General features: G+C 41.2%; 1 protein-coding gene across 4 annotated transcripts in view; it reads right to left on the bottom strand.

Annotated features, from left to right (window-relative positions):
- Positions 1-22,217, bottom strand: part of nav2a (neuron navigator 2a) — a 460,666-nt gene that overhangs the window by 283,829 nt on the left and 154,620 nt on the right. For all 4 annotated transcript variants that reach the window (XR_009804322.1, XR_009804321.1, XM_061887617.1 and 1 more), the window contains one exon: positions 19,652-19,777. Coding sequence is in view for 2 of the 4 variants with exons in the window: in XM_061887617.1 (XP_061743601.1) it covers positions 19,652-19,777 (126 nt within the window). In the remaining 2 variants the exon portion in view is untranslated. The remainder of the gene's footprint in view (positions 1-19,651; positions 19,778-22,217) is intronic.

The raw sequence follows: 22,217 nt of genomic DNA, 5'->3' as shown, positions 1-22,217 counted from the left end.
GCAAATGCATCTGCAGGTTATCCATACATCTCTGTGCCACGTCTGCCTTAGCATCGCCGGTAAAATGTGGAGACACTCTGGCACATTCGATGGGGGTCTGGCGGAAGATTTCTTGCCAGTGGTGCAACTTGAATCCCTCCCTGTTAGTGTTGTTACACCCTCCGACAACACACCGTCGAGGCATGATGTCTCCAAGGTTCCAAAAAATAGTCGAAAATAACACAGCTGAGTCTCGGTGTTTGTAATGTGTTGAAAATTAAAATGGCGTCATCGCTACGAGACCGATAAACAGAAAGGCGTTTAATTTGCCAAAATTCACCCATTTAGAGTTCGGAAATCGGTTAAAAAAATAGATGGTCTTTTTTCTGCAACATCAAGGTATATATTGACGCTTGCATAGGTTTGGTGATAATGTTCCCCTTTAAATGCGATTTACAATGTGAGGGGGAATCGTTTGTTCCTGAGGTAATAAAACTAGAGTCACACAAAGAACACAACTATTTGTAGACATAAGGAATGAAAGTAAATTATTTTAAATGTGGCTTTTGCACACAGGCAAATTTAAGTTATGTTGCAAGTGTTGCGGATCAGAGCCCCACAGGGTTGAGGAAAAACAAGATTACACTCTTAGCGGATCAGCTATTCTTCTGACAATGAGCCATCATGGCAGCCCAAGTGAAGAATTATAAACAGCTTACAACAAAATGATGTTTCATCATGGGGGCAGACATAATAATGTCAACACACCTCAGTAATCTTAGCACTTTATTGGAAAATAGGTTCCTAAGCCTTTGAAGCAGCCAATGTGGGACATTCAAGTTAGCCTAAACAACAATTAAGCCTATGATCTACAACTGAGACCAGTAGTGGGGACGTTTCCTTATCTTTTCATTGCATAATTCACTCTTGGCCACAAAGTTTAGGACTCCGCTTTGAATATGTTCCGCTCAAGTCTCTAAGAGCCTTTAGGATGTGTGCAGACTGCAGGTCAATTACGATTTTTTTGGCCCATATGTGACCTGGATGTGATTTTTCATGTCAATTTCAATTGTACAATTGAAAAAACCCAATTCATCCGACCCAGGCCTCTTATGTATTTTGATATACAGTACATAAACGTTTGTACAAACCTTCTCATTCAATGTATGAATTGATTAACGTGGACCCCGACTTAAACAAGTTGAAAAACTTATTGGGGTGTTACCATTTAGTGGTCAATTGTACGGAATATGTACTGTACTGTGCAATCTACTAATAAAAGGATGAATCATTCAATCAATCAATCAATCAATCAATAAATGATAAATGGGTTGTACTTGTATAGCGCTTTTCTATCTTCAAGGTACTCAAAGCGCTTTGACACTACTTCCATATTTACCCATTCACACACTGATGGAGGGAGCTGCCATGCAAGGCGCCAACCAGGACCCATCAGGAGCAAGGGTGAAGTGTCTTGCTCGAGGACACAACGGACGTGACGAGGTTGGTACTAGGTGGGGGTTGAACAAGGGACCCTCGGGTTGCGGACGGCCACACTTCCACTGCGCCACGCCGTCCCAATGTGTTTTCTTTATTTTCATGACTATAATTACAGATTTTAGATTGTGACTGAAGGCATCAAAACTATGAATGAACACATGTGGAGTTATGTACTTTACAAAAAAAGGTGAAATAACTGAAAACACGTTTTATAATGTAGTTTCTTCAAAATAGCCACCCTTTTCTCTGACTACTTTTTTGCACACTCTTGGCATTCTCTTGATGAGCTTCAAGAGGTAGTCCCCTGAAATGGTTTTCACTTGACAGGTGTGCTTGAAGCTCATAGAGAGAATGCCAAGAGTGTGCAAAGCAGTAATCAGAGCAAAGGGTGGCTATTTTGAAGAAACTAGAATATAAAACATGTTTTCAGTTATTTCCCCTTTTTTTGTTAAAGGGGAACATTATCAGCAGACCTATGTAAGCGTCAATATATACCTTGATGGTGCAGAAAAAAGACCATTTATTTTTTTAACCGATTTCCGAACTCTAAATGGGTGAATTTTGGCGAATTAAACGCCTTTCTGTTTATCGCGCTGGAGGCGATGACGTCAGATGGTGACGTCGCCGAGGTAACACACCCACCATTTTCATTTTCAACACATTACAAACACTGGTTCTCAGCTCTGTTATTTTCCGTTTTTTTGACTATTTTTTGGAACCTTGGAGACATCATGCCTGGTGGGTGTGTTGTCGGAGGGTGTAACAACACTAACAGGGAGGGATTCAAGTTGCACCACTGGCCCCAAGATGCGAAAGTGGCAAGAAATCTGCCGCCAGACCCCCATTGAATGTGCTGGAGTGTCTCCACATTTGACCGGCGATGCTAAGGCAGACATGGTCAGATGTAGTCATCAAAAGAGCCACATCTGGCTCTAGAGCCATAGGTTCTCTACCCCTGCTCTACCATAACCACACCCGATTCACAACAATGACATCAGCAAACCACTCTCCCACATGACACCACACACACGTTGTTTGCCAGTTGCCCTGAACAGTGAAAACCGGGACTCATCCGTGAAGAGAACACCCCAACAACGTGCCAGACGCCATTGAATGTGAGTGTTTGCCCAATCAAGTCGGTTACAACAACGAACTGCAGTCTGGTTGAGACCCCAAAAGAGGACGACGAGCATGAGACGGACAGTTTTTAACAGTTTGTGCAGAAATTATTTGGTTATGCGAACCAATTGTCCCAGCAACTGTCCAAATGCCTGGTCTCAGACGATCATGGAGGTGCACTTGCTGGATGTGGAGGCCCTGGGCTGGTGTGATTAAATGTGCTATGCGGTTGTGAGGACGGTTGGATGTGCTGCCAAATTCTTGAAACGCCTTAGAAAACGGCTTAAGGCAGCTAAACGGACGTTAAATTCACAGACAAAAGCTCTGGTGGACATTCCTGCAGTCAGCATGCCGACTGGACACTCCCTCAAAACTTGCAACATCTGTAGCATTGTGCTGTGTGATAAAATTGCACGTTCTAGAGTGGCCTTTTATTGTGGGCAACCTAAGGCACACCTGTGCAATAATCATACTTTTTAATCAGCGTCTTGACATGCCACACCTGTGAGGTGGGATGGATTATCTTGGCAAAGAAGAAATGCTCTCTTAACACAGATTGAAACAGATTTGTGAACAATATTTGAGGGGCTTAGGTTTTTGTGTATATAGTAAAAAGTTGTACATATTTGAGCTCAACTCATGAAAATTGGGAGCAAATCAAAAGTGTGTTTATTTTTGTTCAGTGTAAATTATCATATGGTCCCAAAGACTGGGAGTTTGACACTTTAGGCTTGAGGCTTAGGTAGTTGTACAATCCAGTTTTCGCCTGACCTTTTGGAATAGATTTCTAACGAAGGCCTAGGTCAGGGGTCGGGAACCTTTTTGGCTGAGAGAGCCAAAAAGCCAAATATTTTAAAATATATTTCCGTTAAGAGCCATATAATATTTTTTTTAACACTGAACACAACTAAACACGTGCATTTTTAAGTAAGACCAACATTTCTAGAGTATAATAGGTATCTTATTCTTTGTAATAACATTGTTATTCTGAAGCTAACTGTGGAGGGGGCGTGGCCTGCGGGCCTGTAGCAACAGGTGCGTAGATGGCCCACCTGGGCCTTGTTATCTAATCACCTGTCGCTCTGTTATAAGCAGCAGCCAGGAGGAGAGACTGGGTTAGGGCTGGAAATACTATTGCTGAAAACTTATTGAAAAATAAAACAATATTGTAACCCTGAAACAGGCTCTCATGTCGGTGCTTGGGGGTCTGAAGAACCCCCAGGAGGGCAAGCCCCACACAAACCAATAATAAATAAATAACTTTTTACCATTGACGCAACTTCTTGAACAGGTGCGGTAGAAAACGGATGGATGGATTAAAAATGCATGAGAATGTTTTATATTTTGAACATTATTTTTAAAACTGTGATTGCAAGTGGAATTATTCATTACTTATCGTGTTAAGCAATGTCAGCTCAGATTTATCAGAGAGCCAGATGCAGTCATCAAAAGAGCCACATCTGGCTCTAGAGCCATAGGTTCCCTACCCCTGGCCTAGGTACTATAGACTGTATTAGGTTATCTTTTTCAAAGATGGCAAAAAAAAAAGATCCAAACATTTTGATATTTACTCTAATAGTCTTGTATTGTATTGGATCCGTTCATTCAGTTGTACATCTGTGCGCAATGTTGTGGATAGCGAGTCAATGTGGAAACTGCTAAGCAAAACCAGTTTCACACCAAACACAGACTCTTTTGTCTGCTTCAACAAAAATAATTCAAATCAGAGGACATGCTGTTATAGATTGCTTCCTCTCTGTACAGCTGCGCAGATAAACGACAAGGATAAAAACATACGCAGACACGAAAAACCCTTGTTGGCCTTCACACATTTATGTGGTGGATCTACTTTTTTTGTTTTTGCAATAAAAAGGGACTGCAGATCAGTCTTATCTGCTCTTGTCAGTGGTCAAGAAAGTCGACAAGACAATGCACTTTGAGTCGTGTTGTGAGATTTGAACAAGCTGTTCCATCAAAGGCTCACGGTGTTGCTTCCTTTACGCTCCTCATTAGTGCACGTTGGGCTCCATCTGAAGGCTTTAGCGTGAAGGATTAAAATGTAAACCCGGTGCTTTGAAGACTGTGCACCCCTCTTCCAAGGGTCAAAAGGTTTTTGCCCCGATATCGCAGCAACACCCGACACCTTTCCCCTCCCCCGCATGACCACCCGTTGAGACGGGCAGCATCACTGAAGAGGACGTTAAAAAAACAAAACAAAAAAAAAGGTACCACACCTCGTCAGTAAATATGGGTCACATAATCCAAGACGGTCAGACTTCCACCTCTAAACCTCCACAAACCACAAAATGCTGGAGCTGACAAAAGCAGCAGAATGAGCCAACTATTAGTGTTAAGTTAGTCTCGCCTCTAACAACAAAAGTGTCCAAAGTGTGGCCCAAGAATCATTTGTGGCCCGCAACTCATTTTTAAAAACCTGCACCAAATTCTAAAAACACTATTACAAAATAAAACATTAAAACGTAGAATTAAAGAGCAATTAGGGGAAATGTAATGATAGAAAATGTCTAATCTTGACTCTAATACCACAAAGTTGCGATGCAGGATATTTTTGTTTCTTTTAAAGGGGAACATTATCACCAAACCTATGCAAGCGTCAATATATACCTTGATGGTGCAGAAAAAAGAGCATGTATTTTTTTAACCGATTTCCGAACTCTAAATGGGTGAATTTTGGCAAATTAAACGCCTTTCTGTTTATCGCTCTTTTAGCGATGACGTCACCAAGGTAACACACCCGCCATTTTCATTTTCAACACATTACAAACACCGGGTCTCAGCTCTGTTATTTTCCGTTTTTTCGACTATTTTTTGGAACCTTGGAGACATCATGCCTCGTGGGTGTGTTGTCGGAGGGTGTAACAACACTAACAGGGAGGGATTCAAGTTGCACCACTGGCAAGAAATCTGCCGCCAGACCCCCATTGAATGTACCAGAGTGTCTCCACATTTGACCGGCGATGCTAAGACAGACATGGCACAGAGATGTATGGATAACCTGCAGATGCATTTGCAACCATTAAGTCAACGAAATCACAAAGGTGAGTTTTGTTGATGTTGACTTATGTCCTAATCATACATATTTGGTTGCGGCGTGACTGTCAGCTAATCAATGCTAACATGCTATGCTAATCGACGCTAACATGCTATTTACCGGCGGTGCTAAAGCAGAGATGGCACAGAGATGTATGGATAACCTGCAGATATATTTGTAACGATAAAGTCACAGAAATCACAAAGGTGAGTTTTGTTGATGTTGACTGCCAGCTAATCGATGTTTACATGTTTCGCTAATCGATGCTAACATGCTATTTACCGGCGGTGCTAAAGCAGACATGGCACAGAGATGTATGGATAACCTGCAGATGCATTTGCAACTATATTACGTTTCCTTCCACCCACATTTAATGCGAAACAAACACTTACCAATCGACAGATTTAAGTTGCTCCAGTGTCAAAAGATGCGAAAGTCCTGATCGTTTGGTCCGCACATTTTACCGGCGATGCTAACGCAGCTATTCGGCCATGCTATGGCTATGAATAGCGTCAATAGCTATCCGCTCAATAGCTTCAGTTTCTTCTTCAATACTTTCATACTCCAACCATCTGTTTCAATACATGCGTAATCTGTTGAATCGCTTAAGCCACCAAAATCCGAGTCTGAATCCGAGCTAATGTCGCTATATCTTACTGTGCTATTCGCCATTGTTTGTTTACATTGGCAGCACTGTGTGACGTCACAGGGAAATGGATAGTGGCATCGCAAATAGCGAAAATCAAGCACTTTAAAGCTTTTTTTAGGGATATTCCGAGACCGGTAAAATTTTGAAAAAAACTTCAAAAAATACAACACGCCACTGGGAACTGATTTTTATTGTTTTTAACCCTTCTGAAATTGTGATAATGTTCCCCTTTAAGTTAGTCTCGCCTCTAACAACAAAAGTGTCCAAAGTGTGGCCCAAGAACCATTTGTGGCCCGCAACTCATTTTTAAAAACCTGCACCAAATTCTAAAAACACTATTTCAAAATAAAACATAAAAACGTAGAATTGAAGAGCAATTAGGGGAAATGTAATGATGGAAAATTTCCAATCTTGACTCTAATACCGCAAAGTTGCGATGCAGGATATTTTTGTTTCTTTAAGACTCCAATTACTTGACATCAAATATTGCAGTTTGAAATACTTCTGGGGAAAATATTGCATATTTTGTGTTTTTTATGCCAAAAAGGACATAAAACAAACTCAATAAATCCCAACAAAATAATAAAAAAATATCTAATTTAAAGATAAATATGAATTTAATCTAAAAATGTGTTGAAAGTTTAAAAAAAATGGGCTGTATGACATATTTTTCGCTTTTACGAGTGGGGCCCTTTCGGATCCCTGATAAATGTAATTTAAATTAAAAAAAACTAATGAATCAAAGACATCCATCCATCCATTTTCTACCACTTATTCCCTTCGGGGTCGCTGGAGCCTATCTCAGCTACAACCGGGCGGAAGGCGGGGTACACCCCGGACAAGTCGCCAACACAGGGCCAACACAGATAGACAGGCAACATTCAATGTTGTTATAAATTATTAACCCATTTAAAGCTTCAATTTCTTCAAATGAAATGCAAGATTTGTCCTCATTAAACATTTTTGGGAGGAAAATATTCCATATTTTGTATTTTTTGGCCACCCAAAAAAATGTTTGCTTTGTTTTTCTACAAAAAGGTCATAAAACATAAAATAATTAATGGATAAATAAAATAAAATCTTATATCGACAGACAAATCTGTAGTTGATTAGGAGATTTAAGCGTATATGACTTATTTTTCCAATTTTTATGCGTCCCCGGGGACTAAATTTGATGGAAGCCCTTAAGGCATAGGTGTCAAACTCTGGCCCGCGGGCCAAATGTGGCCCGCCGTGTAATTTCATTTGGCCCTTGAGACAATATCAAATTAACATTAGAGCTGGCCTGCCGGTGCTATACAGCGGTGCCGCTGTAACACCACATTCACCGATTTCCCGGGAGACTCTCAAATTTCAGTGCCCCTTTCGAAAATCTCCCGATGCAACCATTCTCCCGAATTCCACCCGGACAACAATATTGGGGGTCTGCCTTAAAGGCACTGCCTTTAGCGTCCCCTACAAACTGTCGTCAAGTCTGTTTTTCCTTCTCACAAACAGCGTGCCGGCCCAGTCACGTAATATATGTGGCTTCTACACACATGTAAGTAAATGCAATGCATACTTGATCAACAGCCATACAGGTCACACTGAGGGTGGCCATATAAACAACCTCAACACTGTTACAAATATGCGCCAAACTGTGAACCCACACCAAACAAGAATGAACACATTTCGGGAGAACATCCGCACCGTGACACAACATAAACACAACAGAGCAAATACCCTGTCTACCTGAGCCCCGACATTAACTGAGCAGTAAAAAGGCCTGAATGGTTTATTTATTCATTGTTATTTTATTTTCAAATGTATTAGCCTCTGGAAAAAGTTAATGTTGATATTTACCTCAGAAGGCTGCAAATACAAAAGAGGCATTCAATTGGTATTTAAATTTGATTTGATATTGCATTGATAATTTTGAATCATTATTGTTATTATTATTTGAAACTCAATTTTGCATGTCACTATAGAGTTATATAAGCCTGGCTTGTTCAATATTCAATGAAAAACTTGTTTGAGTCCCTATTAAAAGGTTAATTTGTTCAACCTCGGCCTGCGGCTTTGTTCAGTTTTAAATTTTGGCCCACTCTGTATTTGAGTTTGAGCTGCCTTAAGGTAAAAAGAAATCTATACAGTCCCCAGCACTCTGTGGAAAAAGTCTGAACACTCCTGTTTTATAACAAGCTTCTCTTGTTTTCATTTATATCGCTAATACATTTGAAAGGTTTTATTCACCACTTCTCAAATCCTACAAATGAATCCCAAGCTGCAAGCAGGCATTCTTTAGGGGGAGATGGAATCCTCCCCCTTGGTCAATTAGACCTACCAAGAAACATGAAAGCGTTTAAAAGGAAAGGTCCCTGACATTTTGCCATAATTGCTGAGCAACTCCTTCCTCTGGTTATCAGCCCGAATAAAAAACAAGTGAGATAAAAATAAGACAGAAAGTTGGAGACGGCATGGACAGAAAGGGAGATGAAAGGTGAGAGTTTGTGTTGCGGCCCAACAGTGGATTGCAGGAGTTGAACGTTGAGGATTTTGTGTGTGTGTGTGTGTGTGTGTGTGTGTATCTTTGTGTATACAAAGGGCAGCTCAGGGGGCAGAGGTCAAAAGCCTGAAAGACAGGAAATTAGCCACACCTGAGGATTTATAGAAGCTTTGCAACACTTCAAACTGTTCCCATACGACATCAACCACTGAGCCCTCGTCGGCCTGTCGAAATAATACATAAAAGAACATTTCTTTTGAAGACAGAAACTAATTGAGCTTGTATATGCTGAAATGACACTTGTGTATTATTTTCTTTGACATGTGTGTGCTCGGTCTTGCACACATTTACAACCAGAAAAGCACTGGCAAAGCGCAGACCTGGACCAATAGTCAATAGTAAAGCAGTCCAGATTCCAGGCTGTGATCCAAAACACCCCCAAAATGTAATCACTTGTTTTTTATTCCACTTGTAACATTTCTTGAAAGTTTATCAAAAACCCGCTCATGACTTTTTGAGCTATCCATAGCGGAATTACAGAAAGTCTCTTGTCAGTAAACACTGCCTTTGACTCTGTGTGAGTGGAGCTCATCATGTAAACATAACATAATCGAGCAGATATGATCCGGATCCCCCCCCACCCCCCAAAATATAATCACTTCTTCCAATTCCATTTCTTACAATTCTTGAAATTTTAATTAAAACCTGTCAACAAGTATTTGAGCTATCAATGGCGGAATGAAAGAAACGGAGTGAAGTCTCTTGTAAGTAAACACTGCATAGTAAACAGTAAACACAACGTAATCGAGCAGATATGATACTGATCCCCCCCCCCCAAAATATAATCACTTCTTCCATATACCATTTCTTAAAATTCTTGAAATTTTAATTAAAACCTGTCAATAAGTATTTGAGCTATCAATGGCGGAATGGAAGAAACGGAGTGAAGTCTCTTGTCAGTAAACAATGATGTTGTCTCTGTGTGAGTGAAAGCTTATAATTTAAATGTAACTTAATCTAATAGATAATGAAGTGAATTATATTTATATAGCGCTTTTTCTCTAGTGACTCAAAGCGCTTTACAGAGTGAAACCAAATATCTAATTTTTACATTTAAATCAGTGTGGGTGGCACTGGGAGCAGGTGGGTAAAGTGTCTTGCCCAAGGACACAACGGCAGTGACTAGGATGGCGGAAGCTGGAATTGAACCTGCAACCCTCAAGTTGCTGGCACGGCCACTCTACCAACCGAGCTATACCGCCGGATCCCGATCACCCCTAGAATGTATTTACCTGTTCTTTATCCCATTTCTAAAATTTCCTGAAAGTTTGATCAAAATCCGCCGGTAAATTTTTTTGCTATCCGTAGCGCAATGAACGAAATTGAGCCAACACTTTTGTTAGTCAGGAAGTGTCTTTTTTCCTTTGGGGCCGCAATCACACACACACACACACACACACACACACACACACACACACACACACACACACACACACACACACACAGAAGCGTAAACTTAAGGTACCGTAGTAGAAATGACATCGATAAGGCCTCAAATCTGGTCAGTTAATCCTTATCCCATTTTGGACATTTCCCAAAAGTTTCATAAAAAAATTGCTTCAAACATTTTCAGTTATTTTGCTAACCAACTTACCAACTAACTGCAACAATTACATTACCCAATAATGCTCCTTTCATGTCAGTCTCGGATATGTAAACTTTACACTCAATACAGTTATTGTGGTTGGCAGTGATGATGGTTTAGAACTGCATCACAATTAAAGGGGAACATTATCACAATTTCAAAAGGGTTAAAAACAATAAAAATCAGTTCCCAGTGGCTTGTTGTATTTTTTGAAGTTTTTTTCAAAATTTTACCGGTCTCGGAATATCCCTAAATAAAGCTTTAAAGTGCCTTATTGTCGCTATCTTCGAAACCACTATCCATTTCCCTATGACGTCACACAGTGCTGCCAATGTAAACAAACAATGGGAATACCACAGCAAGATATAGCGACATTAGCTCGGATTCAAACTCGGATTTCAGCGACTTAAGCCATTCAACAGATTACGCATGTATTGAAACAGATGGTTGGAGTATGAAAGTATTGAAGAAGAAACTGAAGCTATTGAGCGAATAGCTATTGACGCTATTCATAGCCATAGCATGGCCGAATAGCTGCGTTAGCATCGCCGGTAAAATGTGCGGACCAAACGATCAGGACTTTCGCATCTTGTGACACTGGAGCAACTTAAATCCGTCGATTGGTAAGTGTTTGTTTGCATTAAATGTGGGTGGAAGTAAACGTAATATAGTTGCAAATGCATCTGCAGGTTATCCATACATCTCTGTGCCATGTCTGCCTTAGCACCGCCGGTAAATAGCATGTTAGCATCGATTAGCGTAGCATGCTAGCATCGATTAGCTGGCAGTCAACATCAACAAAACTCACCTTTGTGATTTCGTTGACTATCGTTGCAAATGCATCTGCAGGTTATCCATACATCTCTGTGCCATGTCTGTCTTAGCATCGCCGGTCAAATGTGGAGACACTCGGGCACATTCAATGGGGGTCTGGCGGCAGACACTTTGGCATCTTGGGGCCAGTGGTGCAACTTGAATCCCTCCCTGTTAGTGTTGTTACACCCTCCGACAACACACCGACGAGGCATGATGTCTCCAAGGTTCCAAAAAATAGTCAAAAAAACGGAAAATAACAGAGCTGAGACCCGGTGTTTGTAATGTGTTGAAAATGAAAATGGCGGGTGTGTTACCTCGGCGACGTCACATTCTGACGTCATCGCCTCCAGCGCGATAAACAGAAAGGCGTTTAATTCACTAAAATTCACCCATTTAGAGTTCGGAAATCGGTTAAAAAAATATATGGTCTTTTTTCTGCACCATCAAGGTATATATTGACGCTTGCATAGGTTTGGTGATAATGTTCCCTTTTAATGTTTTAACATTTCAATTACCCAATTCATTTTCTTAACATGCATTTATTTATTAGAAAACCGTTTTGCATGTTTTCTGTTTCTTGTGCTTCACTGATAGTTATAGTCTTAGGAGGTTATCTGTTTCAGTGGTGAAACTTGTATTGCTTTAATATTGGTTTGTACTGTAGCACTTTAAGATTTATTTACATGAAAATTTTGTAAAAAATAATATCGATTATTCATGTAGTAATTCTGATGAGCGGTGTGTTGTCTTACTACGTTTAGCGGTCCTTGAACGCACCATAAAAATACCTGTGTCTTGTATTTCGTGTAAAAGCAATCATCACTCTGGTCTAAGAAAGCACAATTGAATATTTTACATGCTCAAACAGCAATATGCTTAAAAACATTCAGATCGGAGTATCTTGTTTTTTAATGTGGAAAGACGTTAATGTCTCTTGTTTTCATGTTAAGCTAGCGAACAGGAACCTTTATCAATCACTGTTTTTCGATAATTGTAATTGAAAACGATAATACTAACCGTGGGAAGATTTACGTCTATGTGGCCAGCCAAGAAACATATTTTTTCACGGACGCCCCTGCTTATTTCAGCAAGACAACGCCATGCCACATTCTGCACGTGTTACAACAGCGTGGCTTCGTAGTACAAGACTGGCCTGCCTGTAATCCAGACCTGTCTCCCACTGAAAATGTGTGGCGCATTATAAAGTGTAAAATACGACAACTTAAGCCGTACATCAAGCAAGAATTGGAAAGAATTCCACCTGAAAAGCTCCAAAAATTGATCTCTTCAGTTCCCAAACATTCACTAAGGAAAGGCCATGTCACACAGTGGTAAAAATGTTCCAACTTTTTTGCAATGTGTTGCTGCCATTAAATTCTAAGTTAATGATGTTAATGCAAAAAAAATTGTTTTCAGTTCGAACATCAAATATCTTGTCTTTGCAGTGTATTCAATTGAATATAAGTTGAAAAGGATTTGCAAATCATTGTATTCTGTTTTTATTTACGATTCATACAACATGCAGACTTCACTGGTTTTGTAGAACAAGATACAGCTTAGCCTAAAAGAGCCTGTAAACTGGCCTGACACTTGTTAAAAACAACCAAACCCCCACACCGGCACCACTGAAGGTTAACCAATTACTATTGGAGCTGACTTCTCACAGTCTAGACATCACGTGTGGCTGCTAGGCAACCGTCCGAGACATCCCAACGTTGTGGCAAATAGACTAAAACAAAAGAGACCGTCATTTAACAAGTAAGCATTACACACGCTCCGAAGATTTGATATTGCCATCACTCACTCAAAGATAGCTTCATGTGCAGTATTATCTGGTAGATAAGGAGTCTAGCTTTTAAAAGACATTCCAAAAGAAGGGTTATTATACATTAAAATACTCCCTGAATGACCTAAAGTACTCCTTGAGAAAAGCAAAGAACTTAGTTTGACTCCTCCTGTGTTTGAATGTCATGGATGTCAAAAACATGTCCACGGTGGTTAACTAGCTAGCTCTATCCCTAGTTTAGTGGCCTGGGCATGACGTTAAAGTGCATCCGGCAGTGGAGGCTCCTCTATGGGGTCTTGGGGCACTAGGAGGTAAACCCCTTTACTACTGTTACCCCAGGTGGCCCTTGGCAAAGGCATAGTACCTGACTGCCCGCTAACCAGGGATACAGTGAAGACCTCAACGGCGGAGCAGGCGGAAGACGGTAGATTGACGAACTACCACAACGGCGGAAGAAGGCTGCAGCAGAAAATGGTCCCCAGTCGACTTGGACTTTATGCTACTGGACGCTGACTCAATTCTGTCAAGGATCGTGTGGTGACTGTCTGTGCACCATTCTCCCCACGTTAAAGGCCTACTGAAAGCCACTACTAGCGACCACACAGTCTGATAGTTTATATATCAATGATGAAATATTAACATTGCAACACATGCCAATACGGCCGCTTTAGTTGAGTAAATTACCATTTTAAATTTCCCGCGGAGTTTCCTGTTGAAAACGTCGCGGAATGATGACACGTGTTTGTGATGTTATTGGTTGGAGGGGACATATTAGCCAGCACCACTTACGGCTAAAAGTAGTCTCTTTTCATCGCATAATTACACAGTATTCTGGACTACTGTGTTGCTGAATCTTTTGCAATTTCTTTAATTAATAATGGAGAAGTCAAAGGAAAAAGATGGAGGTGGGAAGCTTTTAGCCTTTAGCCACACAAACACACAATGTTTCCTTGTTTAAAATTCCCGGAGGTGAAGCTTTACTATGGATCAGAGCGGTCAAGCGAACATGGATCCCGACTACATGTCAACCGGCAGTTTTCGGTGAGGAAATTGTGGAAATAAGTCGACTCTTACCGGAGATCAGCGGAGCCTGCAGCTGCCGTGACTTCTCTCAGAGACTCTGGCGTCAACACACCCGTGGCCACACCCCTCCGACTTTAAAGTACTCACTAAAACACTAGCAAGACAATAGGCAGATAAGGGATTTTCCAGAATTATCGTAGGAAATGTGTCTAATAATATCTGAATTGCTCCCACTGCAATCGCCTTTTTTTTTTTTTTTAGTCCTTCACTCTAAATTTCCTCATCCACAAATCTTTCATCCTCGCTCAAATTAATGGGGAAATTGTCGCTTTCTCGGTCCGAATAGCTCTAACTGTTGCTGGCTATGATTGTAAACAATGTAGCTCTACAACCCGTGACGTCACGCGCACATCGTCTGCTACTTCCGGTACAGGCAAGGCTTATTTATTAGCGACCAAAAGTTCAGAACTTTATCGTGGATGTTCTCTACTAAATCCTTTCAGCAAAAATATGGCAATATCGCGAAATGATCAAGTATGACACACAGAATGGACCTGCTATCCCCGTTTAAATAAGAACATCTCATTTCAGTAGGCCTTTCAACTAAGTCACGCACAGGCATCCTCCATAAAGGGATACACCCCTACCAGGAGGACTGTCATACTCGTTCGAGTGACCGCCGATGATGATGATCCCCATTTTGACCAGGTATTATGTGAAAAGCAGGAAATGCTGCTTGGTTGAAACAGTTACCTGAAAAAACTGCCACTCTCATTACTAGCTCTGTCAGTGCGTGCCATCATTAAAGATACACATTCCGGGTGTAGCGACCCTTAAATGTGGGCCTTGTTGAAATGGTAATATATTTGGGAGGGAGAGGCTTCGTGGTGTCTTGGCTGGGTGAGCAGGTGTCGGACACCTCAGTCACCTTGGACGTATCCTCGCTCATCCATGCGGACTGGACACTGGCCGAGAGTGGAGTCGGCGGTCTCGGTTGCTTTGTTGGGTCTGCTCCTGTCTCTGGCCATGCTCCCTCCACCCCAGCGGACGATGGCGTGGAACACCGCAGAGGCCACCACAGTGCATATGTTTCTTTTACTTTTTATTCATAGCTGTATGTAGAAGTGTCTGGTTGTATCTGCTGCTTTAATGTCTTTAATGTCCTCTGTGTTCTTTCCCTCTTACACACATGGAAGAGGGATGTGTTCTATGGCTATGAGTTGTTGTTTTTTTCCCTTGGCCTCAGTCTGCACCCCCTCTCCAGGGCCCAGGCTAAGACCGATTTTTATTTTATTTTATTTTAATCTTCTATTTTTTTTCTCCCATTCCCCCCTCCCTTGTTTACCTGTATCTCATCTTTTTTGTAAGGGGCGCTGGAAGCCGGCAGACCCGTCAGCGATCCTGTTCTGTCTCCCTGTAATGTTTGTCTAAACTTGAATGGGATTGTACTGAAAATTTTAATTTTCCTGAAGGAACTCTCCTGGCGGAATAAATAAAGTACTATCTAAGTTATAACCTTTTTGTGGCTGTTACGAAGAGGAGACACGACGGACATTAGCGTGGAACTATGTTAGCTTTATTTTTCAACTCACTTTCATAAACGACTTACGCAATTAATGTAACATGTAAGCGAATACGGGACCTCACATATGTCAATCACTTTTTTTTTTTAAATCAAAGTATGCAACATATACATCTACATATATTACATATAGCCTATTATTTGTTCTATTATTCATCAATGCACCCATCATCCTTTACGTACTGAATTCCAGCTCCGTCGCTCTGCTCGGTGGCTCGTTGTTCCTCTTTGTAGGACTAAGCGATATAAGAATACTTTTCTCCCTGCTGCCATCACACGCTTCAAATAAGGCTATCACATGGAGATTTTATTTATTCATTTAATATAGCATATCCCTTTTTTCACAATGATTTTTGTCACACCTATGGATCATGTTTTGTTTTGTCATGTTATGTTTTTGATTTTGGACAATCAGTCACGTGTTGCACTTCCTGGTTTTGTTTGTTTCCATGCCAACCTCATTAGTTTTCACCTGTCACGTCCCTGTTCTCAGCCTCACACCTGTTTTCACTAATCATCACAGCTATTTAAGTCACTCTAACCCTAACCCTGGCCTGGGAACGCCTCGGGATCCCCCGGGAAGAGCTAGACGAAGTGGCTGGGGAAAGGGAAGTCTGGGTTTCCCTGCTTAGGCTGTTGCCCCCGTGACCCGACCTCGGATAAGCGGAAGAAGATGGATGGATATTTTACAAACGGAAAGTTACAGGAATGTACAGATGATCCAGTGCTTTCATCTCATTGTGCAACATGAGAATGTTTTAATAGGAACTAAATGCAATATCTGAAAGGGGTACAAATGATTTCCAAAGCAGGACCCCACCCAGACATAGAATACTAGTATACAGCTCATGAAAAACTATATTTGTTGTTCTTGTCATTGTAAGTGGGCCAAAACACTTTTATTAGAAAATGATCACATGGAAGTGGCTGCTGTCATTTGATTATAATAATAAGAAATGTAACTTGTTATTTAGTCAGGTTTGGGACAGTTGTGCTGCAGGTGTGGCCACAGTGTGCACGTCTGATGTTGCTCACATGTGCTCCACTGAATGCTCAAGGAGTTTTTGCGTTTGCTCACACGCATGAAAAATTAGAGGGAACATTGCCTATGATAATCTTTATCTTTCCTGACTTACAAATGTTACAATGTTGGATACTCGTGTTAAAAAATGTCAACTCATCAAATTATAAGATTATTAAATTAATTTGTATCTCCTTTCATTTATGGTTGATAACATATTTTTGATCGTATTTCATGTTTTTAATACTTTTTATGTACATTATAACGGACTGGGTCCTATGCTACTTTATGTTCCACATGTGGTATATTCAGTGTTTAATAAATGTTGTCATTTCCCATCCCCTCAAAGGCATCATTGTTTCGTGCAACTGTCTCTGCCAATGTTTGTCTTTGTTTACATGTGTTCTGCATGTTGATTGGCTGGGAGGCTGGGAAGGGGCGGACCTAAGCGAAGAATGTGGAGAACATTCGATTCCCGTGTGAGAAGTGATAGAAACGACCAGGTAAAACGGTTCTGTTTGTGTCTTAGTGTTTCATTTTGGCGTTGACTACGGTCTCTAGTTGTCGGATGGTAACGACTTCCGTTGAAGGCTGATAATCCTTTGACAATGGCTCCAGTCACATCATTACAATATTTAAGTGATTCTTTGGCGTGCCCCAGTTTGAGAATCACTGTTTTAAATGTAGATTAAAATAATCAGAGGTACCTTTTCAACGCAAATGGGAGTATAGGGCCCTAAATAAACTAGCAGTCACTAATAATAATAATAATAATAATACTGTAGGGGTGTAACGGTACGTGTATTTGTATTGAACCGTTTCGGCGCGGGGGTTTTGATCCGGTTCGGAGGTGTATCGAACGAGTCTCTATTCTAAAGTCTTAACAAGCTGCTCTGCTTTCTGCCTCTGTCTCAGCACCCAGCATTTTGATTTGTTACATGCAAAGCCAATCAGCAGTGCGTATTCAGAGCGATGTAACAGCCAATCAGCAGTGCGTATTCAGAACGCATGTTGTCAATGCTTCGGCGTCTAGAAGCGGACATCGTACTCTCCCCAAATTATAAAAAACACTTCCCAGTCACAACTACTACTAGCATCACTATGAGCCCGTTGACCTAGAAACTTAAACTGCAGCTCAGCTTGCTTGCAGTTCTGGCTTGAGGTGAAGGCTAATTAGCTTTTAGCGTAACATTAGCTCATTTTGCTCTGTGTGTGTGTGTGTGTGTGTTAGGGGCAGCAAAGCCCTGTCTCTCTGTTATTTCACATGATCTAACATGAAGTCCTTGGTGTTCAGGTATGAATAGTCTCTCCTATTGCTATTGTACTATTTTTTTTCAGCTATAGTTATATTAATCATTAGTGATGTAGCAGCTTAGTTTTGAATGGCAGGGTCCCTGCTATCACATGTTGACAAAAATATAACATTTACATAATAAAAAATCAACTAAAGGCTTCCAAAATGGTGTAATAAATTAAACATGATGAGTTGACTTGAAACTGTTTAATGTTCCACTTTTTATATGGAGAAGAAAGTTTTGTCATTTTATTTAATCAAAGCAGCAACTTGAGGCAGTTTAATGTGGATTAACGTGGGCAGAATTATTATATTGTTCCCAATGTTAAAAGGATAAAGCCATTGTTTACAAATTTGGTAAATAAATAACCAATAAATTTATATTTTGTTGTTTTCTTACTGTACCGAAAATGAACCGAACCGTGACCTCTAAACCGAGGTACGTACCGAACCGAAAATGTTGTGTACCGTTACACCCCTATAATTTTGTATTGATCCATTAAAGGGGAACATTATCACAATTTCAAAAGGGTTAAAACCAATACAAATCAGTTACCAGTGGCTTGTTTTATTTTTCTAAGTTTTTTTCAAAATTTTACACCTCCCGGAATATCCCTAAAAAAAGCTTTAAAGTTCTTGATTTTCGCTATTTGCGATGCGACTGTCCATTTCCCTGTGACGTCATACAGTGCTGCCAATACAAACAACATGGCGGTTACCACAGCAAGATATAGCCACATTAGCTCGGATTCAGACTCGGATTTCAGCGGCTTAAGCGATTCAACAGATTACGCATGTATTGAAACAGATGGTCGGAGTATGGAGGCAGATAGCAAAAACGAAATTGAAGAAGAAATTGAAGCTATTGAGCGAATAGCTATTGACGCTATTCGGCCATAGCATGGGTGTACCTAATGAAGTGGCCCATAGCATGGCTGCCTTATTAGCATCGCCGGTAAAATGTGCGGACCAAACGATCAGGACTTTCGCATCTTGTGACACTGGAGCAACTTAAATCCGTCGATTGGTAAGTGTTTGTTTCGCATTAAATGTGGGTATTTAGTTTCAAATGAACATACAGCTAGCGTAAATAGCATGTTAGCATCGATTAGTGTAGCATGTTAGCATCGATGAGCTGGCAGTCATGCCGTGACCAAATATGTCTGATTAGCACATAAGTCAACAACGTCAACAAAACTCACCTTTGTGATTTTGTTGACTTAATGGTTGCAAATGCATCTGCAGGTTATCCATACATCTCTGTGCCATGTCTGCCTTAGCATCGCCGGTCAAATGTGGAGACACTCTGGCACATTCAATGGGGGTCTGGCGGCCGATTTCTTGCCAGTGGTGCAACTTGAATCCCTCCCTGTTAGTGTTGTTACACCCTCCGACAACACACCCACGAGGCATGATGTCTCCAAAGTTCAAAAAAATAGTCGAAAAAACGGAAAATAACAGAGCTGAGACCCGGTGTTTGTAATGTGAAAATGACAATGGCGTCTGTGTTACCTCGGTGACGTCACGTTCTGATGTCATCGCTAAAAGACCGATAAACAGAAATGCGTTTAATTCGCCAAAAGTCACCCATTTAGAGTTCGTAAATCGGTTAAAAAAATACATGGTCTTTTTTCTGCAACATCAAGGTATATATTGACGCTTACATAGGTCTGCTGATAATGTTCCCCTTTAAGACCTACCTGTCAGCATCTCCCTGTCCTGAAGATGTGTTCCGATGCAGCGTCTCTCGAACAGCAGACATGTTGTTGTCTGGCAGCCGGTTCAAGCGCCGCGTGTACAGACTCAAACCCCCATCCGTCATGTAGCTGTAAAACACACAAACTCACATCAGGTGCTGACTTCAAACTGAAGACGATGATTAAGTGCTGTGTGTTTTAGGACGCGGTTCTTTCTTTGGAGAGCAGGGCGCACGCACAGTCATCTCGTTCTTCCTTGCGTTACATTTAGGACCTCCATGACAGTGAGGAGCACAAACTATCGAGGACGTGAATAGACACTTCTCAAGTGGTTGATGGTAAACAGCAGTGGTCTGTTACAGAGATCGGCTCCATGCTGGGATATTTCAACCGTCTGAAAGGCATAACTGGATGTTCAGAATGGCTAAAAAAACATGTTCCTATGTAAGTACAGTCAGAGCTACTGTTGATAATCAGGGCATTCATTTCGTGAGACTCGAATTTGATATTTTGCTTGTAGGAGTCCAAAGGGTGACCGTTAGCAGCACTTACACAAACATTCCCACTCAGACTAAAACAACACCGACCAATCCCCCAAATATTGACCCGTTTAGGAGACTCCTAATGGAGCTAAATATTGACACATTTCCCTCAGGTGTAACTCAATGAAATGTTTGCTGATTTAAGTTGAGGCTGGACCGTTGGATGGCTCAGTGCTTTCTGTGTGGGACCGTGGTGATTTTGTTTTTACAGTTAAGTGAGGAGAAAGAAACATAAGCCTGAACGGTATAACCCTTTCTGGTTTATCTCAATATGGCATCTGAGTAAAAGTCGATTTAAAGCGTACAGTATACACAAAAGCAGTCTTTCCTTTGCGTGACCAAGATGTTAAACGTAACCTTAACATGTGAGCAGTGTTTCCCATACATGTATTATTTGAGGCGGCCTGCCACTAATAGTTTTATCCTATTGTTACCAGTGTCGGTATGCATGAGAACGTCTTAACTCATACGCACCTGGTCTGCCAGAGAATAAGAAGACACAGAGATCAGTGTTGCCAACTTAGCTGTTTTGTTAAACAAGTACCGTGTTTCCTTGTATTACGCGCCTGCCTTGAATTACTGCCGGGTCAAACTCGCTTCGCAAAATAATTAGCGCATGCTTAGCATTACCGCCGGGTCAAACTCGTCGCGTCACGAGTGACACTTCCCCTGTCACCATTTTCAAAATGGAGGAGGCTGATTTCAATTCCGGTAATTTGAAATCGCATAAAGGGAAGAAGACTAAGAGCTATTCAATAGGATTTAAGGTCCAAGCTTCTAAAAAGAACAGTTTTATTAATATACCGTAGCTGCGTGTGTCAAATATGAGTCATTAAATGACTCCCGCCTCTTGATGGTAGAGGGCTCTAGTGATCCTTCTTGTGACTACTCGGCTGCAGAAGAAGTGACAACGAGTGACGTGATATGTGCTGGGAACTGATTTGACGCGGGGCGTGCACGACGGACCTTTAAGGATGTAACACCACTACTCCTATGCTGGCTATGTAAACAAGCGGCCTGAAATAAAGCATGTTCCAGTCCTAAATACCCAGCGTATTATTCATACAATAACACTTTATGGTGGCGGCGGTGGGATAAAGAGATCACCCACGGAGCAGAACGGGAGGGGGAGTTGTCCGAGGGTAATTCTGTCATCGCCCGCACTTGAGGAGCCGAGCTAACTTATAGCAGCGGTTTAATAGCAGTTTTCTAAACTGGACTTTCAATCGAAGCAGGAGGTAATAAAGGAAGATCTCCATTGAGACGGAGAGACTTTTAAAACTGAAGAAAGATAAGGAAGACTTCTATAAAAGGCAAGTTATCGATGCTTTTGATCAGAAGGAGCTGGCATGGACTTAATTTATAAGTAAAGGTAAGACCATAATAAGTTTTTTTTTATTAAATGTGAAGTGAATTATATTTATATAGCGCTTTTTCTCAAAGTGACTCAAAGCGCTTTACATAGTGAAACCCAATATCTAAGTTACATTTAAAGCAGTGTGGGAAGCACTGGGAACAGGTGGGTAAAGTGTCTTGCCCAAGGACACAACGGCAGTGACTAGTATGGCAGAAGCGGGGCTCGAACCTGCAACCCTCAAGTTGCTGGCACGGCCGCTCTACCAACCGAGCTATACCGCCCCAATGCCCCAAAGCCCAAATGTGCTTTTCATGATGGTATCCTTACATCACACTCAAATTTTTACTGCATGCCTTTGGTAAGTGCCAGAGTGAGAAGAGGTTTTAAAATAATTAGCGCATGCTTACTTTTACCGCATGCCTTTGGTAAGCGCCGGAGTGAAAAGAGGTTTTAAATTAATTAGCACCCCGGCGGCAGTTCAAGAAAATACGGTAGTCAGACTCTTCCATCTAGGGGTATAATTGTAAATAATTTAAACATTTTCGAGACAGAACCAAGGGGTGTATCAAATTCCCATGTGGTACACGTTAAAAGTGAACGACAGGAAGTGTTTCTTGCGCAATGCATGTACTGCTGGCCGCACTATGTACTGGACTCTCACTATTATGTT

This window comes from Nerophis ophidion, linkage group LG25 (assembly GCF_033978795.1).
Source record: "Nerophis ophidion isolate RoL-2023_Sa linkage group LG25, RoL_Noph_v1.0, whole genome shotgun sequence".
In the NCBI taxonomy this organism is placed as follows: Eukaryota; Metazoa; Chordata; class Actinopteri; order Syngnathiformes; family Syngnathidae; genus Nerophis; species Nerophis ophidion.
The sequence above is the reverse complement of the archived record's forward strand: the minus strand, read 5'-3'. Positions and strand labels throughout refer to the sequence as shown.